At 36.9% G+C, this 19,420-nt stretch overlaps 1 protein-coding gene across 1 annotated transcript in view; it reads right to left on the bottom strand.

Annotated features, from left to right (window-relative positions):
• The window catches only part of LOC117315827 (protogenin-like), a 64,540-nt gene that overhangs the window by 7,164 nt on the left and 37,956 nt on the right, over positions 1-19,420 (bottom strand). The window contains exons 3-17 of the mRNA XM_033870228.1: positions 10,272-10,416; positions 9,874-10,040; positions 9,297-9,425; positions 7,826-7,976; positions 7,247-7,341; positions 6,800-6,948; positions 5,933-6,059; positions 5,543-5,671; positions 4,816-4,974; positions 4,014-4,208; positions 3,315-3,428; positions 2,710-2,826; positions 1,228-1,480; positions 829-956; positions 289-651 (exon numbers count right to left, since the gene is read on the bottom strand). Of these exons, the coding sequence (XP_033726119.1) occupies positions 289-651; positions 829-956; positions 1,228-1,480; positions 2,710-2,826; positions 3,315-3,428; positions 4,014-4,208; positions 4,816-4,974; positions 5,543-5,671; positions 5,933-6,059; positions 6,800-6,948; positions 7,247-7,341; positions 7,826-7,976; positions 9,297-9,425; positions 9,874-10,040; positions 10,272-10,416 (2,421 nt within the window). The remainder of the gene's footprint in view (positions 1-288; positions 652-828; positions 957-1,227; positions 1,481-2,709; positions 2,827-3,314; positions 3,429-4,013; positions 4,209-4,815; positions 4,975-5,542; positions 5,672-5,932; positions 6,060-6,799; positions 6,949-7,246; positions 7,342-7,825; positions 7,977-9,296; positions 9,426-9,873; positions 10,041-10,271; positions 10,417-19,420) is intronic.

The raw sequence follows: 19,420 nt of genomic DNA, 5'->3' as shown, positions 1-19,420 counted from the left end.
TGTCTCCTCAAAACTATAGAATATATGCATGTGATTTGAACTCTTCCAAATCATTCAACTTCTAAAATGGTGATTAATTGATCTTCCATTGCATAAGGGAGGTTAGTGGGGGCTGAAATTATCTTCAGCAACAAAAGGAAACAGTCTTTATTAACATTCAGTTATTAACCCTTTCACCCCTATTGACCATTTTGGACTTCAAAAACATGAATGAACGGCTGAGTCCACTAAAGCTTCTTAGGGTTGAAAGGGTTAAGATAAATATAGATTTTATTCATGAAGGACAACCATGCTTTGTCCCTGGGTCTTTCATTTCCAGGAGATCACTCCCTAGGGAGTTGAGTGGGAGATGAATTTCCAGGAGATCACTCCCTAGGGAGTTGAGTGGGAGATGAATTTCCAGGAGATCACTCCCTAGGGAGTTGAGTGGGAGATGAATTTCCAGGAGATCACTCCCTAGGGAGTTGAGTGGGAGATGAGTTTCCAGGAGATCACTCCCTATGGAGTTGAGTGGGAGATGAATTTCCAGGAGATCACTCCCTAGGGAGTTGAGTGGGAGATGAATTTCCAGGAGATCACTCCCTAGGGAGTTGAGTGGGAGATAAGTTTCCAGGAGATCACTCCCTAGGGAGTTGAGTGGGAGATGAATTTCTTTTCAGGAACAAAGTCTATATTAACATTTACCTATTAAGATTAATATTGATTGTATTGGTGAAGGACAAACATGGTTTTCATTTCCAGGAGAGCACTACCAAGGGAGCTAAATAGGATTTGACATCTTTTAAATTACCTAGATGAAAATTAATTTTACTGGGATATCATACATACCATCTTCTTGTGTACGTAACAAGATGGACTTGCTGAATTTGCTTTTCCTTGATCTGGCCGAAGCTTGAACCTCTATGTAATAGTAGGTATACGGCATCAAGTCCACTATGGCTGCCCGGGTCGTGTCACTGTCAACACAACAAATCACGTATTCAAACTTAAGACTTTTAAAAAATGAAAAATGTCCAAGTTGTTAACATTACATAAAGATCCCTGGGTCATGTCACTTTCAATACAACAAATCAGGTTTTCAAACTTAAGACTTTTTTTTTAATTTTCCAAGTTGTTTACATTACATAAAGATCAACACATTTTCTTTCACACCCAGAATATTATAGTACTGGTATAATTACGTGATGATAAACACACCTTCATTATCGGGACAGTACCGATACTTACGTGATGATAAATGATTCTCTGGCTGAACTCCCTCTGTCCGGCCGATACTGGACACGGTACGACAGGATGTCCAGGGAGAATTCTGGTTGTGACCATTCCACACTGATTTCGCGCGAGGCCAGAAAAGTCGCGTGGAGGTTCACCGGAGCAGGTGGGGGAGGATTCTCAGACGTAAGAAACTCCTCGATCACCGCGCCAGATTCCCCAAATTGGTTAGAAGCCGTAAGTGAAACTTGGTAGAAAGTCTCATTCACTGAAACAATGAAATTATTATCGTCTTGAAAATATTGAAAATAACAAATTTTTTAATCGGGGTAAACAGCCACAATAGCTACAGAGAATGGTTTCTTCTTTTTATCATATGCTGCTTGTCTCAGTCTTTATCAGGACGAAAATACGTTGATATTTATCCCTTAAAGCAACAGTATTATGACGTCACATAATAGATGTCACTAGCAGATTAGATAACTTATAGGTGTAATAGATGTCACTAGCAGATTAGATAACTTATATGTGTAATAGATGTCACTAGCAGATTAGATAACTTATAGGTGTAATGGATGTCACTAGCAGATTAGATAACTTATAGGTGTAATAGATGTCACTAGCAGATTGATAACTTATAGGTGTAATAGATGTCACTAGCAGATTAGATAACTTATAGGTGTAATAGATGTCACTAGCAGATTAGATAACTTATAGGTGTAATAGATGTCACTAGCAGATTAGATAACTTATAGGTGTAATAGATGTCACTAGCAGATTAGATAACTTATAGGTGTAATAGATGTCACTAGCAGATTAGATAACTTATAGGTGTAATAGATGTCACTAGCAGATTGATAACTTATAGGTGTAATAGATGTCACTAGCAGATTAGATAACTTATAAGTGATCACAGTAGGTTTTGTTTCTCAATACAATTATAATATCTATTTTATCTAATATTATCCGAGTACATTATTAGCAAAGAAAAAACATTTCTCGGTCAACTTGTGATTGAATGATATAACAGTGAACACACTGGGGTGTTGAATATACCATCTCTAGCTTTCTATACAAAATATTCAAGGTGAAAAATAAATAATTCTAATTTCATCCAAGAACATAAAATGTCTGTAATAAAAATGTTTTTTGCAAGAAAAAAATATTGATAACAGAGTAATGTTCACCATCACCAGCCAAACTTCCATGTCAAATAGAAACAAAGGGACATAACTCTATTGATTCCATCAGCAGAAGATTTTTTTTCTCTTTGTGTGTAAAAAAATAGCAATATTAAATAGAATGTTAAAATTCACAAACAGGATAGAGATTAAAATTACTGTCTTGCAACCAATTTCCATCATGAGTGAAGTTTTATTCAAACTACTACAATTTAAACTTACACAGGTCAGTAAGAATGAGGTTCTGTTTGGTGGGCTGGACTTCGTACTGGTATTGAGACTGATCAGAGTCTTTGAGGCGTTTGAGGATGACTTTATACATGGTGACAGGGGACTCGTGGCACGTCCTGATGCCACGTTATATTTACAGACGAGGCGTTAAGTGATATCACCGTCAGGGTAGGCGGGTCAGGTACAGAATCATTCTGGCGGGCTGAAAAATGTCAACATATAATAAATTCCCCTGCTGCCAGTTGACACCCCGAAACCTTGGCAGCTCCCTAGATTAGCTAGTTACATTCCATTTGGACAGGACAAGATGGAAGGGGACCGACGTGGACAACACTATGGTAAGTTATGTAATGCACATAAATTTGGAAAATGAAACTACATTCCGCCAACAGTGGTGGACGATAAGATTGGCATGGATCGCATTTCCAGCTGCCATAAGGAAAAGTTTGTGAATGTACTTATTTTGACACACTCAAATTTTAGCTCATAACCAAACCAAAACAGATTGGCGTAATGATGAATTACCATCCCCACTATCCCTGCCATAGAGAACAATGCACGAAACCTGCAATTAGTGCAACCATGATTTACAGGAATAGATCCAGCGCAAAAAAAAGCTAAAATAAGATAACCTCTAAATTATGTAGGTTTACAGCTGTGAATCCTAAACCTGTTAATGGGTATACTTACACTGAGGCTGTGTCTTGTCATGAACCCAGGGCCAGCGGTCCTCCTTTAGATTCGGATACCCTATACTTGTCCGCGCCAACATGCGGACGTTGTACTCTGTGTTTGGCTCCAGTCCTATCAACAGGACATGTAACGAGTCAGCAACGATAGAAAAACTTACGTCAAATTAATTACTAACTTTGTAAAACTGGCAAAATTGTCCCTTTATCACACCTAGGAAATGTCCGGACACACCAACTCACATGCAAATCTTTGTCAATGATGGTCAACTTTTTTTAAAACAGTATAATCATTGTTCTTTTAAGTCTAAAACATAAACAAATGAACTGATCGGTACGTTTATTGCATGGCGTAGTCATTCGTTTTACTTTAAGTAATGTGTTAATCTTTATTTACTCTTAGTCCCCCATTAACATGCAAATTTGCCTCAATGTTAAACAGCTCGATGCTTTAACTATAATGGATGTCCAACTCCCGTTGGCACTCAAAAATACTCCTCAGACCTGTCCGTATACTTTGCTAAACATATTAATCATATAATTCTTCTGGTGAAAGTTCCGTGCAAAATGAATGGGAGAGATATAAAGGTCAAAAGGTCAATTAGTCCAACTCAAATAAGCATGCTCAACAGGTAATATCCTTATCAGGTAGGAAGGCAGATGAGATAATTTCCGTCTACAAGATATCAGAATTCCGTACCTTTGATGATAAAAGAACGACTGTCTCCGTTATTATCTTCATCCGTCCTGATAGCAGTCTCCCCATCCTTCTGGTAAAACACTTTGTAGCCGACGATCACTCCGTTTCTCTGTTTCCGTGGCAACTCGTCCCACTCCAGTGTAATGCTGGTAGATGTTGTCTTGGTGATACGAATCATTGGTGCAACCGACGGTTCTGTGAGAAACAGAATCATAAACTTTTGGTCAAAATTTCAAACTATTTTTTTAGTCTGTATACTTTGACCAAAGCAAGCTGAAAAGCTACAAATGTTTGCCATATGTCAAAATCTTCAGATTACCAGCTCTTGAAAACTAGCCCAATTGAAGACATACCCAAGATCACAACAGTTTCTTGAAAGCAGATGGAGAAGATCTTACTTCAAGGAATTCCTAATTTCAGTACAACAACATGTTAACCTAATGTTAATTCAATTCCAGGCCCCACTGAATGTGAAATTACAATTCCAAGAATGGACAAACTGTTTTCTTTGTTGCAGGTCAAAGGTCAAAATTTAGGTCGGAGTTACCTGGTTTGATACACACTTCCTCACTTATATAGATTGACCCTTGCCCTTGAGTAAAATTCCACAGACAAGTAGTGAATTGGGATCCTTGATGATATGTAAGGTCATTGGCCTCCTTCCCTCTGACCTACTTTTGATACAAGCCTCACCAAGTAGGACAGGAGAGTTTTGGGACTGATGGAAGGCAAAAACACATCATGCAGAACAATGGCCTCCTCACCCCCTGTTCAAGCTGGGGAGGAAGAAGTGAAAACTTACCCTTTTCGAAGGTAGTGACGACTTCCACATCCGAAAATGCACTTGCACCATTTTTATTGTAGGCACGCACGGAGATCTCGTAAGTGGTGGCAGGTGACAAGTGGTCTACTCTTTCATTGTGTATGCCCTGGATAACATTGGTGTTCAGCTTCTCGCCAGCTGTAAAAATAAAGGTCACATGTGTTCATGATTACCTCAGACAGACATAATGTTTAACAGCCTCTACACCTACGGTCCCACTGATTATAATGCGGAGAAAAACTGGGATAATTGTGACGGGTATTATTGAGTAATAGAATCTATCATGGGCCTGTTCCGTGGACAGGGATATCTCAACCCAAGTTTAAGAGTTTGGCCAGTCAGCACGAGGCTTGTCGAGTGCTGGCCAGCCAAACTCTTACACGAGGGTTGGGATATCCTTGTTCGCGGAACAGACCCAAGTTTGATTATTTTTCTCACATACTTGCAAGCAAATGTAAGTTTTTATGAAAGTTTTTCATCGCGCCATCTGCAGTGCTCCTTGGAATGAGAGTAAAACTTGTGATAGCATCATTCAAAACTCTTTCAACAACAAAGTTCAGCAGAGCTTACTGGTATCAATTTCAATGTTTTTGATAAACAACTTATAACTATCAACAACAAAGCCGTGTACAGCTTACTGGTATCAATTTCAATGTTTTTGATAAACAACTTATAACTATCAACAACAAGCCCCCGGAGAACTTACTGTCACGATTGACGATGTTGAGGGAGTAGGCTAACACTGGTCGCTGACTGTTGGACTCCCAGGCGATAACCATGGACGTGGCTGACAGCACCTGGACATGTAATCCTTGTGGTGGTAGTGGTGCCGTTTCTGAAAAAAAATAAATTTCACAATGAATTTTTTGAAAGTGGCCTCTCCTTAATCCAGAATTTGCTCCATTCTGGAGTTAAATTTTTCTATCTTTAATCCAGAATTCGATCCATTCTGGAGGATCAATTTTTCTAAAGAGAATTTTTTTCTACCTATTATATTTATAAGCAAACAAGCACTTTTTGCAGAATCCCAAATTTCTAAATACTGATTGTAAAATTAATGGATTAAATAAAAAACTTGTTTTTCCCTTTGACTTACTTATTGGTTTAATCTCCAGTCTGGCGATCCTCATGTCATAGTCGACAACATTCTCAACGACACACTGATAGTACCCAGAATCCTGTGGCACCGTCCCCGTGATTACCAGATCGTTGTTTTCTTTGATCTACAAAGACATGATTGGTTAATTCATATATATCGACACATTTATCTCCCTTTGTCCTGACAATAATGCCTTCAACATTTTTGTCCTAACTATTAACTCTTCAACTTGTATATATCAACATTAACTTTACCTCCGCCTGTCCTAACTTACCTCCGCCTGTCCTAACTATAAACTCTTCAGCTTGATGAGTTTTATATCATTTTCATCTCATTTTCACAAAATTTTGTATTCTTTCTGTGAATTTTTTTTTTGTTGTTGTTGAATTTCCTATCAACATATATTGTTATCTCCCTTTGACAGTATTTATTTATGCTAAATCTAGTGAGGCTTTTTTCCATAATAAAGAGCATTTGTTTCCCTCGCTTCAATTTATGCAACTGTGAACTGACTAAAATTATTAAAACTGATAGTAAATTATCCAGAAAAACAGCTTCTAACCAATATGCAATTCAAGATAGATTTATGCTTGGAACCATTTATTTAATTATTTATTTACTTTTTTTTCAATTTTTGACTTCAAATAACTTGCTAATGTGACATATGACGTGTTTTTTCTGGAATTGCATTCTTGCCATTCCGTATTTTTATTTCTGCCATTCCATTTTTTTTTCTGTCGTTCCGTATTTTTTTTTCTCTTCTTTTTCTTTATTTTTCCCCCCCTTGTTTCCCCTTTTTTTCCCTTTTCCTTTATTTAATTTAAATTAAATTAAAACTTTTAATTTTGTTTCTTGTATACAAACCTGGTGGTTAGCAGCTGCCATGATTTTTGTTCCGTTTCTCAGCCACTGAACCTGTGGGCGTGGATTACCCTCGACAGCACACTCAAACCTCGTACTATGGGCTGGCACATACTGCACACTTTGGGGAGGTTGGGTGATCACCGGGCGAGCTGAAACACAAATATGGACTTCATCAAACATCGGCAAATATTAATGTAGATTTTACAAAAAAGCTACCATGAACAGAGGTCAGGGCTTTCTCTAACTAGTTTGGGAAAGGGCCTTTTCGGTCTCATTTTGGAAAGAAAACTGGTGAATGGGGAAGATTTCTTAAGGAGTAAACTGCAAATTTTGGGAATTTGCCTTAAAAATGAAATAATTTCAATTGGGAATTGGGCTCCTTGGGATGCCACGAAACTGATGCCAACTTTATAGTGCTATCTCAATGAAGCGTGCTGTAGATGATACCCAGCAGGACACCACCAATACCGGTGAACAAGTGATAATCGAGTTTCTTCCTACGCCTGACCTCTTTATTCAGGCCAACCTGTGATGCATCAAAACTAAAAAGGATGAAAATTGAATTGCATCCATACAACCTTCCCTTTTTCCTGGCCATTCTTGTAATACATAGTTTACTTATTTGTTTGGTTTTATCATGAACACTCAGTGTTATTTTGAGGTGGGGCATTATTGTAGTAGCTGGTGGCTACCTCACTGAAAAACATATGACAGACCTATCACATGTCATCCAGAGTGATTAGGGTAAAAAGTCTTGCCCAAGGACACAACCATGACAACATGAACCAGTAAATTTCTCAGCTTTCAGAGAAACACAAACCGACAATGGAAGGGACCGTCGCACCACACACCTCAGATCTTCACCAGAGGATATGTGGCCGGAACTCTTAACCAAATGAGCTATTGCAACCGCTGTTATAAACATACAAAATTCTCTGGACAAATGATAGCAGTATTACTGTAAAAAGAGGATCAGAGAGGTGAAATAACATTACATGACGAGTATCTCGGAGACACGTAACTTACTGTGTACAGAGAGTGTCGCTCGGGCGGACACAGTCTTTCCCTCCACTTCTAGCTCTACAAATGTAGATACCAGAATGTGCTGACGTCGCCTGGAGAATCTTCAGGTTAGAGAAACCATACTTTACAGCTGCCATGGTTACGTCTGAACCGTCTGGGAAAAAACACAAAAACAACCTTTAAAATGTCGTCGTAAGTGATATAAATTCCCTCTCAACCATGACAGATTCCCAAAAAAGATTTTAATGATATGTGAAGCATCACCACACTCCTAGAAATGAAGCCTAGAGCCCTGATTAAGCTTTTCTAAAAATAGTTGTGGTGACCTTGACCCTATAACCCTAAAACTACTCACCATCAGGTTCTTGGTGTATTTCCTTTGGTGATGCGTTTGATAATTCGTAATTATATAATTGGTGGATTTAACCCAAAGCAGCAAAAATCGTTCACGATACATATCAAACCACCCGTCTACACGATACATATCAAACCACCCGTCTACACGATACATATCAAACCACCCGTCTACACGATACATATCAAACCACCCGTCTACACGATACATATCAAACCACCCGTCTACACGATACATATCAAACCACCCGTCTACACGATACATATCAAACCACCCGTCTACACGATACATATCAAACCACCCGTCTACACGATACATATCAAACCACCCGTCTACACGATACATATCAAACCACCCGTCTACACGATACATATCAAACCACCCGTCTACACGATACATATCAAACCACCCGTCTACACGATACATATCAAACCACCCGTCTACACGATACATATCAAACCACCCGTCTACACGATACATATCAAACCACCCGTCTACACGATACATATCAAACCACCCGTCTACACGATACATATCAAACCACCCGTCTACACGATACATATCAAACCACCCGTCTACACGATACATATCAAACCACCCGTCTACACGATACATATCAAACCACCCGTCTACACGATACATATCAAACCACCCGTCTACACGATACATATCAAACCACCCGTCTACACGATACATATCAAACCACCCGTCTACACGATACATATCAAACCACCCGTCTACACGATACATATCAAACCACCCGTCTACACGATACATATCAAACCACCCGTCTACACGATACATATCAAACCACCCGTCTACACGATACATATCAAACCACCCGTCTACACGATACATATCAAACCACCCGTCTACACGATACATATCAAACCACCCGTCTACACGATACATATCAAACCACCCGTCTACACGATACATATCAAACCACCCGTCTACACGATACATATCAAACCACCCGTCTACACGATACATATCAAACCACCTGTCTTTCCATCTGTACCACAGACACTATTATTCTCCCAAATAATCCGAAGCTGCACAAATCGTTCATGACACATATCCAACCACCTCCCTATCCCCAAGGCTATCAACACTTACCATCTCTCTCCCATGTGACTTGAGGTTTAGGATAACCGTCCACCAGGCATTCTAGTACCACAGACTGACCCTCCTGTACAGTAGTGTTGACAGGTCCAGATTTTATTGCAAGACGTCGTCTGCCTGTTCCTGAAACAGAATAGAAGTCAGAATTTACAGGGCGCAAAAAAAAAAAAACTAGGGGAGATAATTAAGATTTGCTCTAACAGATGAAACAATTAAGATTTCTCTTTAACAGGGGGAGACTATTAAGATTTTACTCGAACAGGGGAGATAATTAAGATTTTATTCTAACAGGGGAGATGATTAAGGTTTTACTCGAACAGGGGAGATAATTAAGGATTTACTTATCTGGGGAGATAATTTCACTTATGTAACAGTAGTTTTAATACAGACAATTTTTGGACAAAGGGGAGATAATTCAGGTTTTATTCTAACAGGGGAGATAATTACATTTCTGTAACAGTAGTTTTTTAATAGACAATTTTTTTGAAAAAGGGGAGATAATTTCACTTCTGTAACAGAACAAACAATTTTTCAAAGGGGGGATAACTAGCATTTAAAGGGAGATAACTACCTGGGTTGACAGTGAGCGTGGCTGGACTGCTCTTTTTCCACTTGATGCTGTCCACTTGGTCAGGGAGATCGTGGAGTTTCCCTGGTGTGGCCTTACACCAGTACTGACCAGCATCGACCGCATTTACGTCCAAGATTTGTAGAATACCCGTAGATATGATAATATGTCTGAAAACATAATATAATTTTTAAGATATGTTTACTGGAATGCTTATCTATCTATCAAAAACAAATACAGTAATTTTCGAGGTCTGGATTTTACACTGTAATTTGTAAGGTCTGGATTTTACACTGTAATTTGTAAGGTCTGGATTTTACACTGTAATTTCTAAGGTCTGGATTTTACACTGTAATTTCTAAGGTCTGGATTTTAAACTGTAATTTCCGAGATTGTCTCACCTGTCATCATTGTTGAGATGTTCGTCATCTTTAAGCCAGGTATACAGTGGCGGGGGAGAGGCCCGGATGTTACATTGAAATCGTGCGACTGCCCCTTCTTCTACCGTCTCATCCTCAGGCTGCCTGGAAAATTTCCCAGAAATTCCTGGAAAATCAAAAAAAAGTGTCGAATATTAATTCAATGTGCATACACCAATGTATATTTCAGTAATTCAGCATTGGACTGGCAGTATCATAATATACTGAAAATTCCTGGGAAATACTTGGGTCCTTGTTTGGGGAACACAATTATTCTATTTGCTCAAATATATATGTCCAAAGTCCAGAAAATTTCTGAAACGAACAAAAACAAATTTCTGCAAGATACAATACAGCTGCAAATGCTTATGTAAGTAAAATCATCCTCTAGATCTGGTAACAAACATTTCAATGATTAAGATTTTTTCATATTAAATGTTGAGTCCACAACACTCGGAATAAGAGACAGTACTGGTAAGAGTTGATTCTGGCAAAAAGAACCTCATTTTTCCTCCACAGGACAGATAAAAACAAATTTAAATAAGTTTTCGCAAAAAGTAAAAAGTAATTTGGGACTTTTAAGAACTAAATCAAGAACCGAATCCCTTTACATAATCAGAACAAACAACAAGGGACCTCGGCTAATCGAACGGACGACACTTCATAAACATAACCACATGATGGAATTCGCTGCCATTCATGACTCGGAACATTTCCAGTGTCGCTATCTATAAATCTGCCTCATTCTAGAAGCCGTTTCCGAGCCTTTTGGGATATAGAGACCTTTTTCTGGATAAGTTCCTGCTGTATCTTGTTATAACACCAGTATTTCCCTACACAACCAATATCTCCCCAATACTTTGTCGAGACATGTTCAGGACAATCGGGGATTTTTTTATTCTGATAGGTTTGGGGTAATTTTGGTAGATTTACTTTTTTAATCTTTTGTGGTAGTTTCTTTATTTAATGTGATAGTTGTGATATTTTTGGTAGATTTACATTTTTAATTTTGTGTGTGCTAGATTTGTTATCCGATGTGATAGGCTTGGGATAATTTTGGTAGATTTACATTTTTAATTTTGTGTGTGCTAGATTTGTTATCCGATGTGATAGGCTTGGGATAATTTTGGTAGATTTACATTTTTAATTTTGTGTGTGCTAGATTTGTTATCCGATGTGATAGGCTTGGGATAATTTTGGTAGATTTACATTTTTAATTTTGTGTGTGTTAGATTTGTTATCCGATGTGATAGGCTTGGGATAATTTTGGTGGGTGTCAACAGCTTTAATTCATTTTTTTCGTGATTAGTTTGTAGTATTTCAGGTGGGTCTCCATCTGTCATTTTTTGTGGTAGGTTTTGGATAATTATGGTGAAGTTTTTTGTTTTTTTTTGTAGGTTTTGGACAATTTTGGTGAGTTTATTTTGTTGTTGTAGGTTTTGCATAATTTTTGTGGTGTTTTTTTTTTGTAGGTAGGTTTTGGTTAATTTTAGTGGGGTATTTTTTGTGGTAAGCTTTATCCTTAATTTATTGTAAAGAAGGTAGCATACTGCAGTAACATATGACGAAAATTCTATAAAGTTTAGTTGTGTGAAAATATAAGTCGCTCCGATACCAACAGAACGGTTCAATCTAACATTAAACCTTATGTACAGAAATGAACCCCGTTCTGGTCTGACCCTCGACACCTTCTAAACTTCATGTCAAGAACATTTAATCTTACTAAATCAATGCAAACAACATCTAATCTGACATTATCTACAGAAGTTATACTCCCTTCCAACTGGCGAAATCTTTATTGTATATATTATATTAACAAAACAAAAATTTGGAGTCAAACAAAAGAATCACTACTTTGTCATTAAAGTCAGTAGAAACTGAAACTTGTAATTTTTTATATTTAAATTCTAAAAATTTCAGCAAGGACAAGCACAAAGTTATGTTTATCTGAACCTTAGAATCAATTTCAATAAAGAAAAGTCATGTTGATATTAAAAACAATTTGTCGTTTATTACTTTTACATAAAGAGTTCTATTTTACAGGCCACATTTACAGCTTGAACTGCAAATGAACACCGGCCATTACAGGTGAAAACCTGTCACAAAGCGCATGATTTAAACATGTGTGTAATTAAAGTCAAGCTATCAACGAAGGAAGAACCACCAATAAATCTAAAATGCTAATTTCTTCTTTACAATTGATTTTCTTTTTTTAAAGATTTTTTATGGCCGACATATATGTGATCCTAAAAAAATTAAATACTGCATATTCTATAGCTTAGAATTTTAAATCTTTCAGACCTATATATATGCATTTTCCTCATAAAGTTTTAGTCCAAATACTCCTAGTATTGAAAATAAACAAAGTTTTTTTTTAATATATCGTACTTGATGATGTGTATACCGATTAAAAACCTTTAAAGAATGAATTATAAAACTTCCCAGCTTTTTAAATGGCTTTATTCATTTTACAAACAAGACAGAAAATGCACTTTTTTTACACACTGAATAAAATTTATGTCTGTGAATTAGCATTTCCTTGTATCCTTTCTGCAAGTACCAGTTCAAAAATATCTTTAATTTTCCGCTTTAAAATTCAAGTGAATTAATTTCTGTTTTTCTTACCAAACTGACCAGTGTATTAATTTTTAGATATGACTGTATTTATATTTATCTTGCAATGGTTATCTGTAGAGGTAAAGGGGGAGCATCTGTATGGGGGGGGGGGGGGTCCCCTATATTGGAGGATAGGGGTACCCCGGTGTCCCCTATATTGGAGGATAGGGGTACCCCGGTGTCCCCTATATTGGAGGATAGGGGTACCCCGGTGTCCCCTATATTGGAGGATAGGGGTACCCCGGTGTCCCCTATATTGGAGGATAGGGGTACCCCGGTGTCCCCTATATTGGAGGATAGGGGTGCCACGGTGTCCCCTATATTGGAGCGATAGGGCTGTCACAATCTCCAAATACATCATATGCTTTTGCATGTCTGGGACAATCTTTAGTTCCAACTACAGTTTCCTTTGTCCCATCACTCCAAATTAAACATTATGCTTTGGTATGTAGAGGATAATCACCAAAGTTAACAAAATGCTTTTTACAAGAAGGATCATCTCTAAATTCAATAATGCTTAAAGATATGAGTGACGAACCATTCTCTTAGTATTTTCATCCCACTACCAGATACGAGGTTCCAGTATACATACCAACAGGAATTCATCCCACAACCAGATACGAGGTTCCAGTATACATACCAACAGGAATTCATTAACTCAAATCGGAAAGTGTTTTTTTTTTAATTTGAGGGGCAATACAATTATTGGATCATCAAAAAATAGCAAAAAAATATTTGATCAACTAATAAAATTAAAATCAATTACAGATTTTCTTCACACAGAGCTGCTACACCAGTAACTGTATCAGATTAGAATCGCTGGCAAAAATTCCAATAACTGAATAATAACACTGATTGGGAGAACTGATTGGGAGAAAAGTGATCCAATCTCTATAGCTACCACAACACACGAGAACCATAACGAACAGACCGCATGTTTACAGAAGGACATGTCATTAAAATAACAAAATCTTCTGTAATAAAGGAATCATATTTATCCTTTGGAGAACAAGTACGGCATCTCGCTATTCATCTTTCGGAGAACAAGTACATCATCTCCCTATTTATCCTTCAGAGAACAATCGTCTCGCTATTCATCCTTCGGAGAACAATTGTCTCGCTATTCATCCTTCGGAAAACAAGTTATGTCGTCTCGCTTGTGTTTGTTGACGTTCTTGACTTAAAACTGTCCCGGACCAGAGACAAGACTTAAAACTGTCCCAGACCAGAGACAAGAAGTATTCTAACCGCCGACGTATGTTGATGATGTTACCCAAACCACAGACAACTGGTGTAGAGAATCGTATTGATTGGTCTGGCCTAGATACAACACACGTACTGGTGTAGGGAATCAACATATTTATAGGTCTGGCCTAGATACAACAAACCCGTGTGTAGAGAATCATATTTATTGGTCTGGCCTAGATACAACAAACCCATGTGTAGAGAATCATATTTATAGGTCTGGCCTAGATACAACACACCGTACTGGTGTAGAGAATCATATTTATTGGTCTGGCCTAGATACAACACACCGTACTGGTGTTGGCAATCAACATATTGATTGGTCTGGCCTAGATACAACACACCGTACTGGCGTTGGGAATCGTATTTATTGGTCTGGCCTAGATACAACACACCATACTGGTGTAGGAAATCCACATATTTATTGGTCTGGCCTAGATACAACACCGTATGTACAGTGTAGAGAATCGTATTTATTGGTCTGGCCTAGATACAACACACTGTACTGGTGTAGGAAATCCACATATTTATTGGTCTGGCCTAGATACAACACCGTATGTACAGTGTAGAGAATCATATTTATTGGTCTGGCCTAGATACAACACACCGTACTGGTGTAGAGAATCATATTTATTGGTCTGGCCTAGATACAACAAACCGGTGTGTAGAGAATCATATTTATTGGTCTGGCCTAGATACAACACACCGTACTGGTGTAGAGAATCATATTTATTGGTCTGGCCTAGATAACAGCCATGTAGGATTATTGATCAGACTGTTTACACACAGTTAAGCAGTAGAATTCACCTAGTTCCCAATTTGGTTGTTCTGACCCGGATGAAATTACAGATATTGATGTTCAAAAAACATGCTCGCCCTCATTTGACAGGTTTAGCAAATACGAATTCTTCAGCGACAAATTGGGAGGGCTTACAAATCACAATCAGCCTCAGTACCATCAAATAGGCCATAAAAAACACAGATAATCCTTGGTTTTCAGGAGTTCCACATTAGACACTAGATTTCTCTCTTCAACTTTTTTTTTAATTATTTATCATTTATTTACATATTGCAATTAAAAGTCAAATTTGTTTAATAATCAAACTTTTTGTTAATTGTTTTTTTTGTTTTTTTTTAATTAATTTTTATTTTATTTTTTAAATTATTTTCACCTTTTTTATTTTCAATCTAGATATAAATTGGATATGAATTTGTCACTTGTCATTGCTACATCTTGCATAACCTCAGCCCCCATCGATGTGTCTTATATTTGATAGGAGATTTCCTGAAATGATCCGAGAATGGAAGATCCACGCTACACATACGACTAACACACAGGCTCCACTCACAATCAATACATCAGTTTATCCGCCTTCCTTATCTAACTCTCGACCACACAGACGTTTTTGTACCAACTTAAACTAACGACAACAACGAAATTCATTAGACTTATTTGTGCTATAACTACATGTGACTGATTGTGATTGACAACAACAAATGTCATGTAGACTTTTTTGTACTAAACTAATCTAATCGCAATGACAACAACAAATGTCATTTCGACTTTTTAAGGAAAATGTAACATCAGTACGGCACCATTTCAATATGACCTTATTCGGGGTGACACAGTACTTGGTACTGATTTTAATAAATTATTCTCATTTGTAAAGACATCCACATGCCATTTGTCTTTACAATGTACCAATCCTATTATACTAGATGAGCGGTATTTGTCTTTACAATGTACCAATCCTATTAAGTACTAGATGAGCGGTATTTGTCTTTACAATGTACCAATCCTATTAAGTACTAGATGAGCGGTATTTGTCTTTACAATGTACCAATCCTATGAAGTACTAGATAGCGGTATTTGTCTTTACAATGTACCAATCCTATGAAGTACTAGATGAGCGGTATTTGTCTTTACAATGTACCAATCCTATTATACTAGATGAGCGGTATTTGTCTTTACAATGTACCAATCCTATTATACTAGATGAGCGGTATTTGTCTTTACAATGTACCAATCCTATTATACTAGATGAGCGGTATTTGTCTTTACAATGTACCAATCCTATGAAGTACTAGATAGCGGTATTTGTCTTTACAATGTACCAATCCTATTATACTAGATGAGCGGTATTTGTCTTTACAATGTACCAATCCTATGAAGTACTAGATGAGCGGTATTTGTCTTTACAATGTACCAATCCTATTAAGTACTAGATGAGCGGTATTTGTCTTTACAATGTACCAATCCTATGAAGTACTAGATGAGCGGTATTTGTCTTTACAATGTACCAATCCTATGAAGTACTAGATGAGCGGTATTTGTCTTTACAATGTACCAATCCTATGAAGTACTAGATGAGCGGTATTTATCTTTACAATGTACCAATCCTATGAAGTACTAGATGAGCGGTATTTATCTTTACAATGTACCAATCCTATTATACTAGATGAGTGGTATTTGTCTTTACAATGTACCAATCCTATGAAGTACTAGATGAGCGGTATTTATCTTTACAATGTACCAATCCTATTATACTAGATGAGCGGTATTTGTCTTTACAATGTACCAATCCTATTATACTAGATGAGCGGTATTTGTCTTTACAATGTACCAATCCTATTAAGTACTAGATGAGCGGTATTTATCTTTACAATGTACCGATCCTATTATACTAGATGAGCGGTATTTATCTTTACAATGTACCAATCCTATTATACTAGATGAGCGGTATTTGTCTTTACAATGTACCAATCCTATTATACTAGATGAGCGGTATTTGTCTTTACAATGTACCAATCCTATTATACTAGATGAGTGGCATTTGTCTTTACAATGTACCAATCCTATTATACTAGATGAGCGGTATTTGTCTTTACAATGTACCAATCCTATTAAGTACTAGATGAGCGGTATTTATCTTTACAATGTACCAATCCTATTATACTAGATGAGTGGTATTTGTCTTTACAATGTACCAATCCTATGAAGTACTAGATGAGCGGTATTTGTCTTTACAATGTACCAATCCTATTATACTAGATGAGCGGTATTTATCTTTACAATGTACCAATCCTATTATACTAGATGAGCGGTATTTGTCTTTACAATGTACCAATCCTATTATACTAGATGAGCAGTATTTGTCTTTACAATGTACCAATCCTATTATACTAGATGAGCGGTATTTGTCTTTACAATGTACCAATCCTATGAAGTACTAGATGAGCAGTATTTGTCTTTACAATGTACCAATCCTATTATACTAGATGAGCAGTATTTGTCTTTACGATGTACCAATCCTATGAAGTACTAGATGAGCGGTATTTGTCTTTACAATGTACCAATCCTATGAAGTACTAGATGAGCGGTATTTATCTTTACAATGTACCAATCCTATTATACTAGATGAGTGGTATTTGTCTTTACAATGTACCAATCCTATGAAGTACTAGATGAGCGGTATTTGTCTTTACAATGTACCAATCCTATTATACTAGATGAGCGGTATTTATCTTTACAATGTACCAATCCTATTATACTAGATGAGCGGTATTTGTCTTTACAATGTACCAATCCTATTATACTAGATGAGCAGTATTTGTCTTTACAATGTACGAATCCTATTATACTAGATGAGCGGTATTTGTCTTTACAATGTACCAATCCTATGAAGTACTAGATGAGCAGTATTTGTCTTTACAATGTACCAATCCTATTATACTAGATGAGCAGTATTTGTCTTTACGATGTACCAATCCTATGAAGTACTAGATGAGCGGTATTTGTCTTTACAATGTACCAATCCTATGAAGTACTAGATGAGCGGTATTTGTCTTTACAATGTACCAATCCTATTATACTAGATGAGCGGTATTTGTCTTTACAATGTACCAATCCTATGAAGTACTAGATGAGCAGTATTTGTCTTTACAATGTACCAATCCTATTATACTAGATGAGCGGTATTTGTCTTTACAATGTACCAATCCTATTATACTAGATGAGCAGTATTTGTCTTTACAATGTACCAATCCTATGAAGTACTAGATGAGCGGTATTTGTCTTTACAATGTACCAATCCTATGAAGTACTAGATGAGCAGTATTTATCTTTACAATGAACCAATCCTATTATACTAGATGAGCGGTATTTGTCTTTACAATGTACCAATCCTATTAAGTACTAGATGAGCAGTATTTGTCTTTACAATGTACCAATCCTATTATACTAGATGAGCGGTATTTGTCTTTACAATGTACCAATCCTATGAAGTACTAGATGAGCGGTATTTGTCTTTACAATGTACCAATCCTATGAAGTACTAGATGAGCGGTATTTGTCTTTACAATGTACCAATCCTATGAAGTACTAGATGAGCGGTATTTGTCTTTACAATGTACCAATCCTATTATACTAGATGAGCAGTATTTGTCTTTACAATGTACCAATCCTATTAAGTACTAGATGAGCGGTATTTGTCTTTACAATGTACCAATCCTATGAAGTACTAGATGAGCGGTATTTGTCTTTACAATGTACCAATCCTATGAAGTACTAGATGAGCGGTATTTGTTTTTACAATGTACCAATCCTATTATACTAGATGAGCAGTATTTGTCTTTACAATGTACCAATCCTATGAAGTACTAGATGAGCGGTATTTGTCTTTACAATGTACCAATCCTATTATACTAGATGAGCAGTATTTGTCTTTACAATGTACCAATCCTATGAAGTACTAGATGAGCGGTATTTGTCTTTACAATGTACCAATCCTATGAAGTACTAGATGAGCGGTATTTGTCTTTACAATGTACCAATCCTATTATACTAGATGAGCGGTATTTGTCTTTACAATGTACCAATCCTATTATACTAGATGAGCAGTATTTGTCTTTACAATGTACCAATCCTATGAAGTACTAGATGAGCGGTATTTGTCTTTACAATGTACCAATCCTATTATACTAGATGAGTGGTATTTGTCTTTACAATGTACCAATCCTATTATACTAGATGAGCGGTATTTGTCTTTACAATGTACCAATCCTATTATACTAGATGAGCAGTATTTGTCTTTACAATGTACCAATCCTATGAAGTACTAGATGAGCGGTATTTGTCTTTACAATGTACCAATCCTATTATACTAGATGAGCGGTATTTGTCTTTACAATGTACCAATCCTATGAAGTACTAGATGAGCGGTATTTGTCTTTACAATGTACCAATCCTATTATACTAGATGAGCGGTATT

This window comes from Pecten maximus, chromosome 17, assembly GCF_902652985.1.
Source record: "Pecten maximus chromosome 17, xPecMax1.1, whole genome shotgun sequence".
NCBI classification, from domain to species: Eukaryota; Metazoa; Mollusca; class Bivalvia; order Pectinida; family Pectinidae; genus Pecten; species Pecten maximus.
The sequence above is the reverse complement of the archived record's forward strand: the minus strand, read 5'-3'. Positions and strand labels throughout refer to the sequence as shown.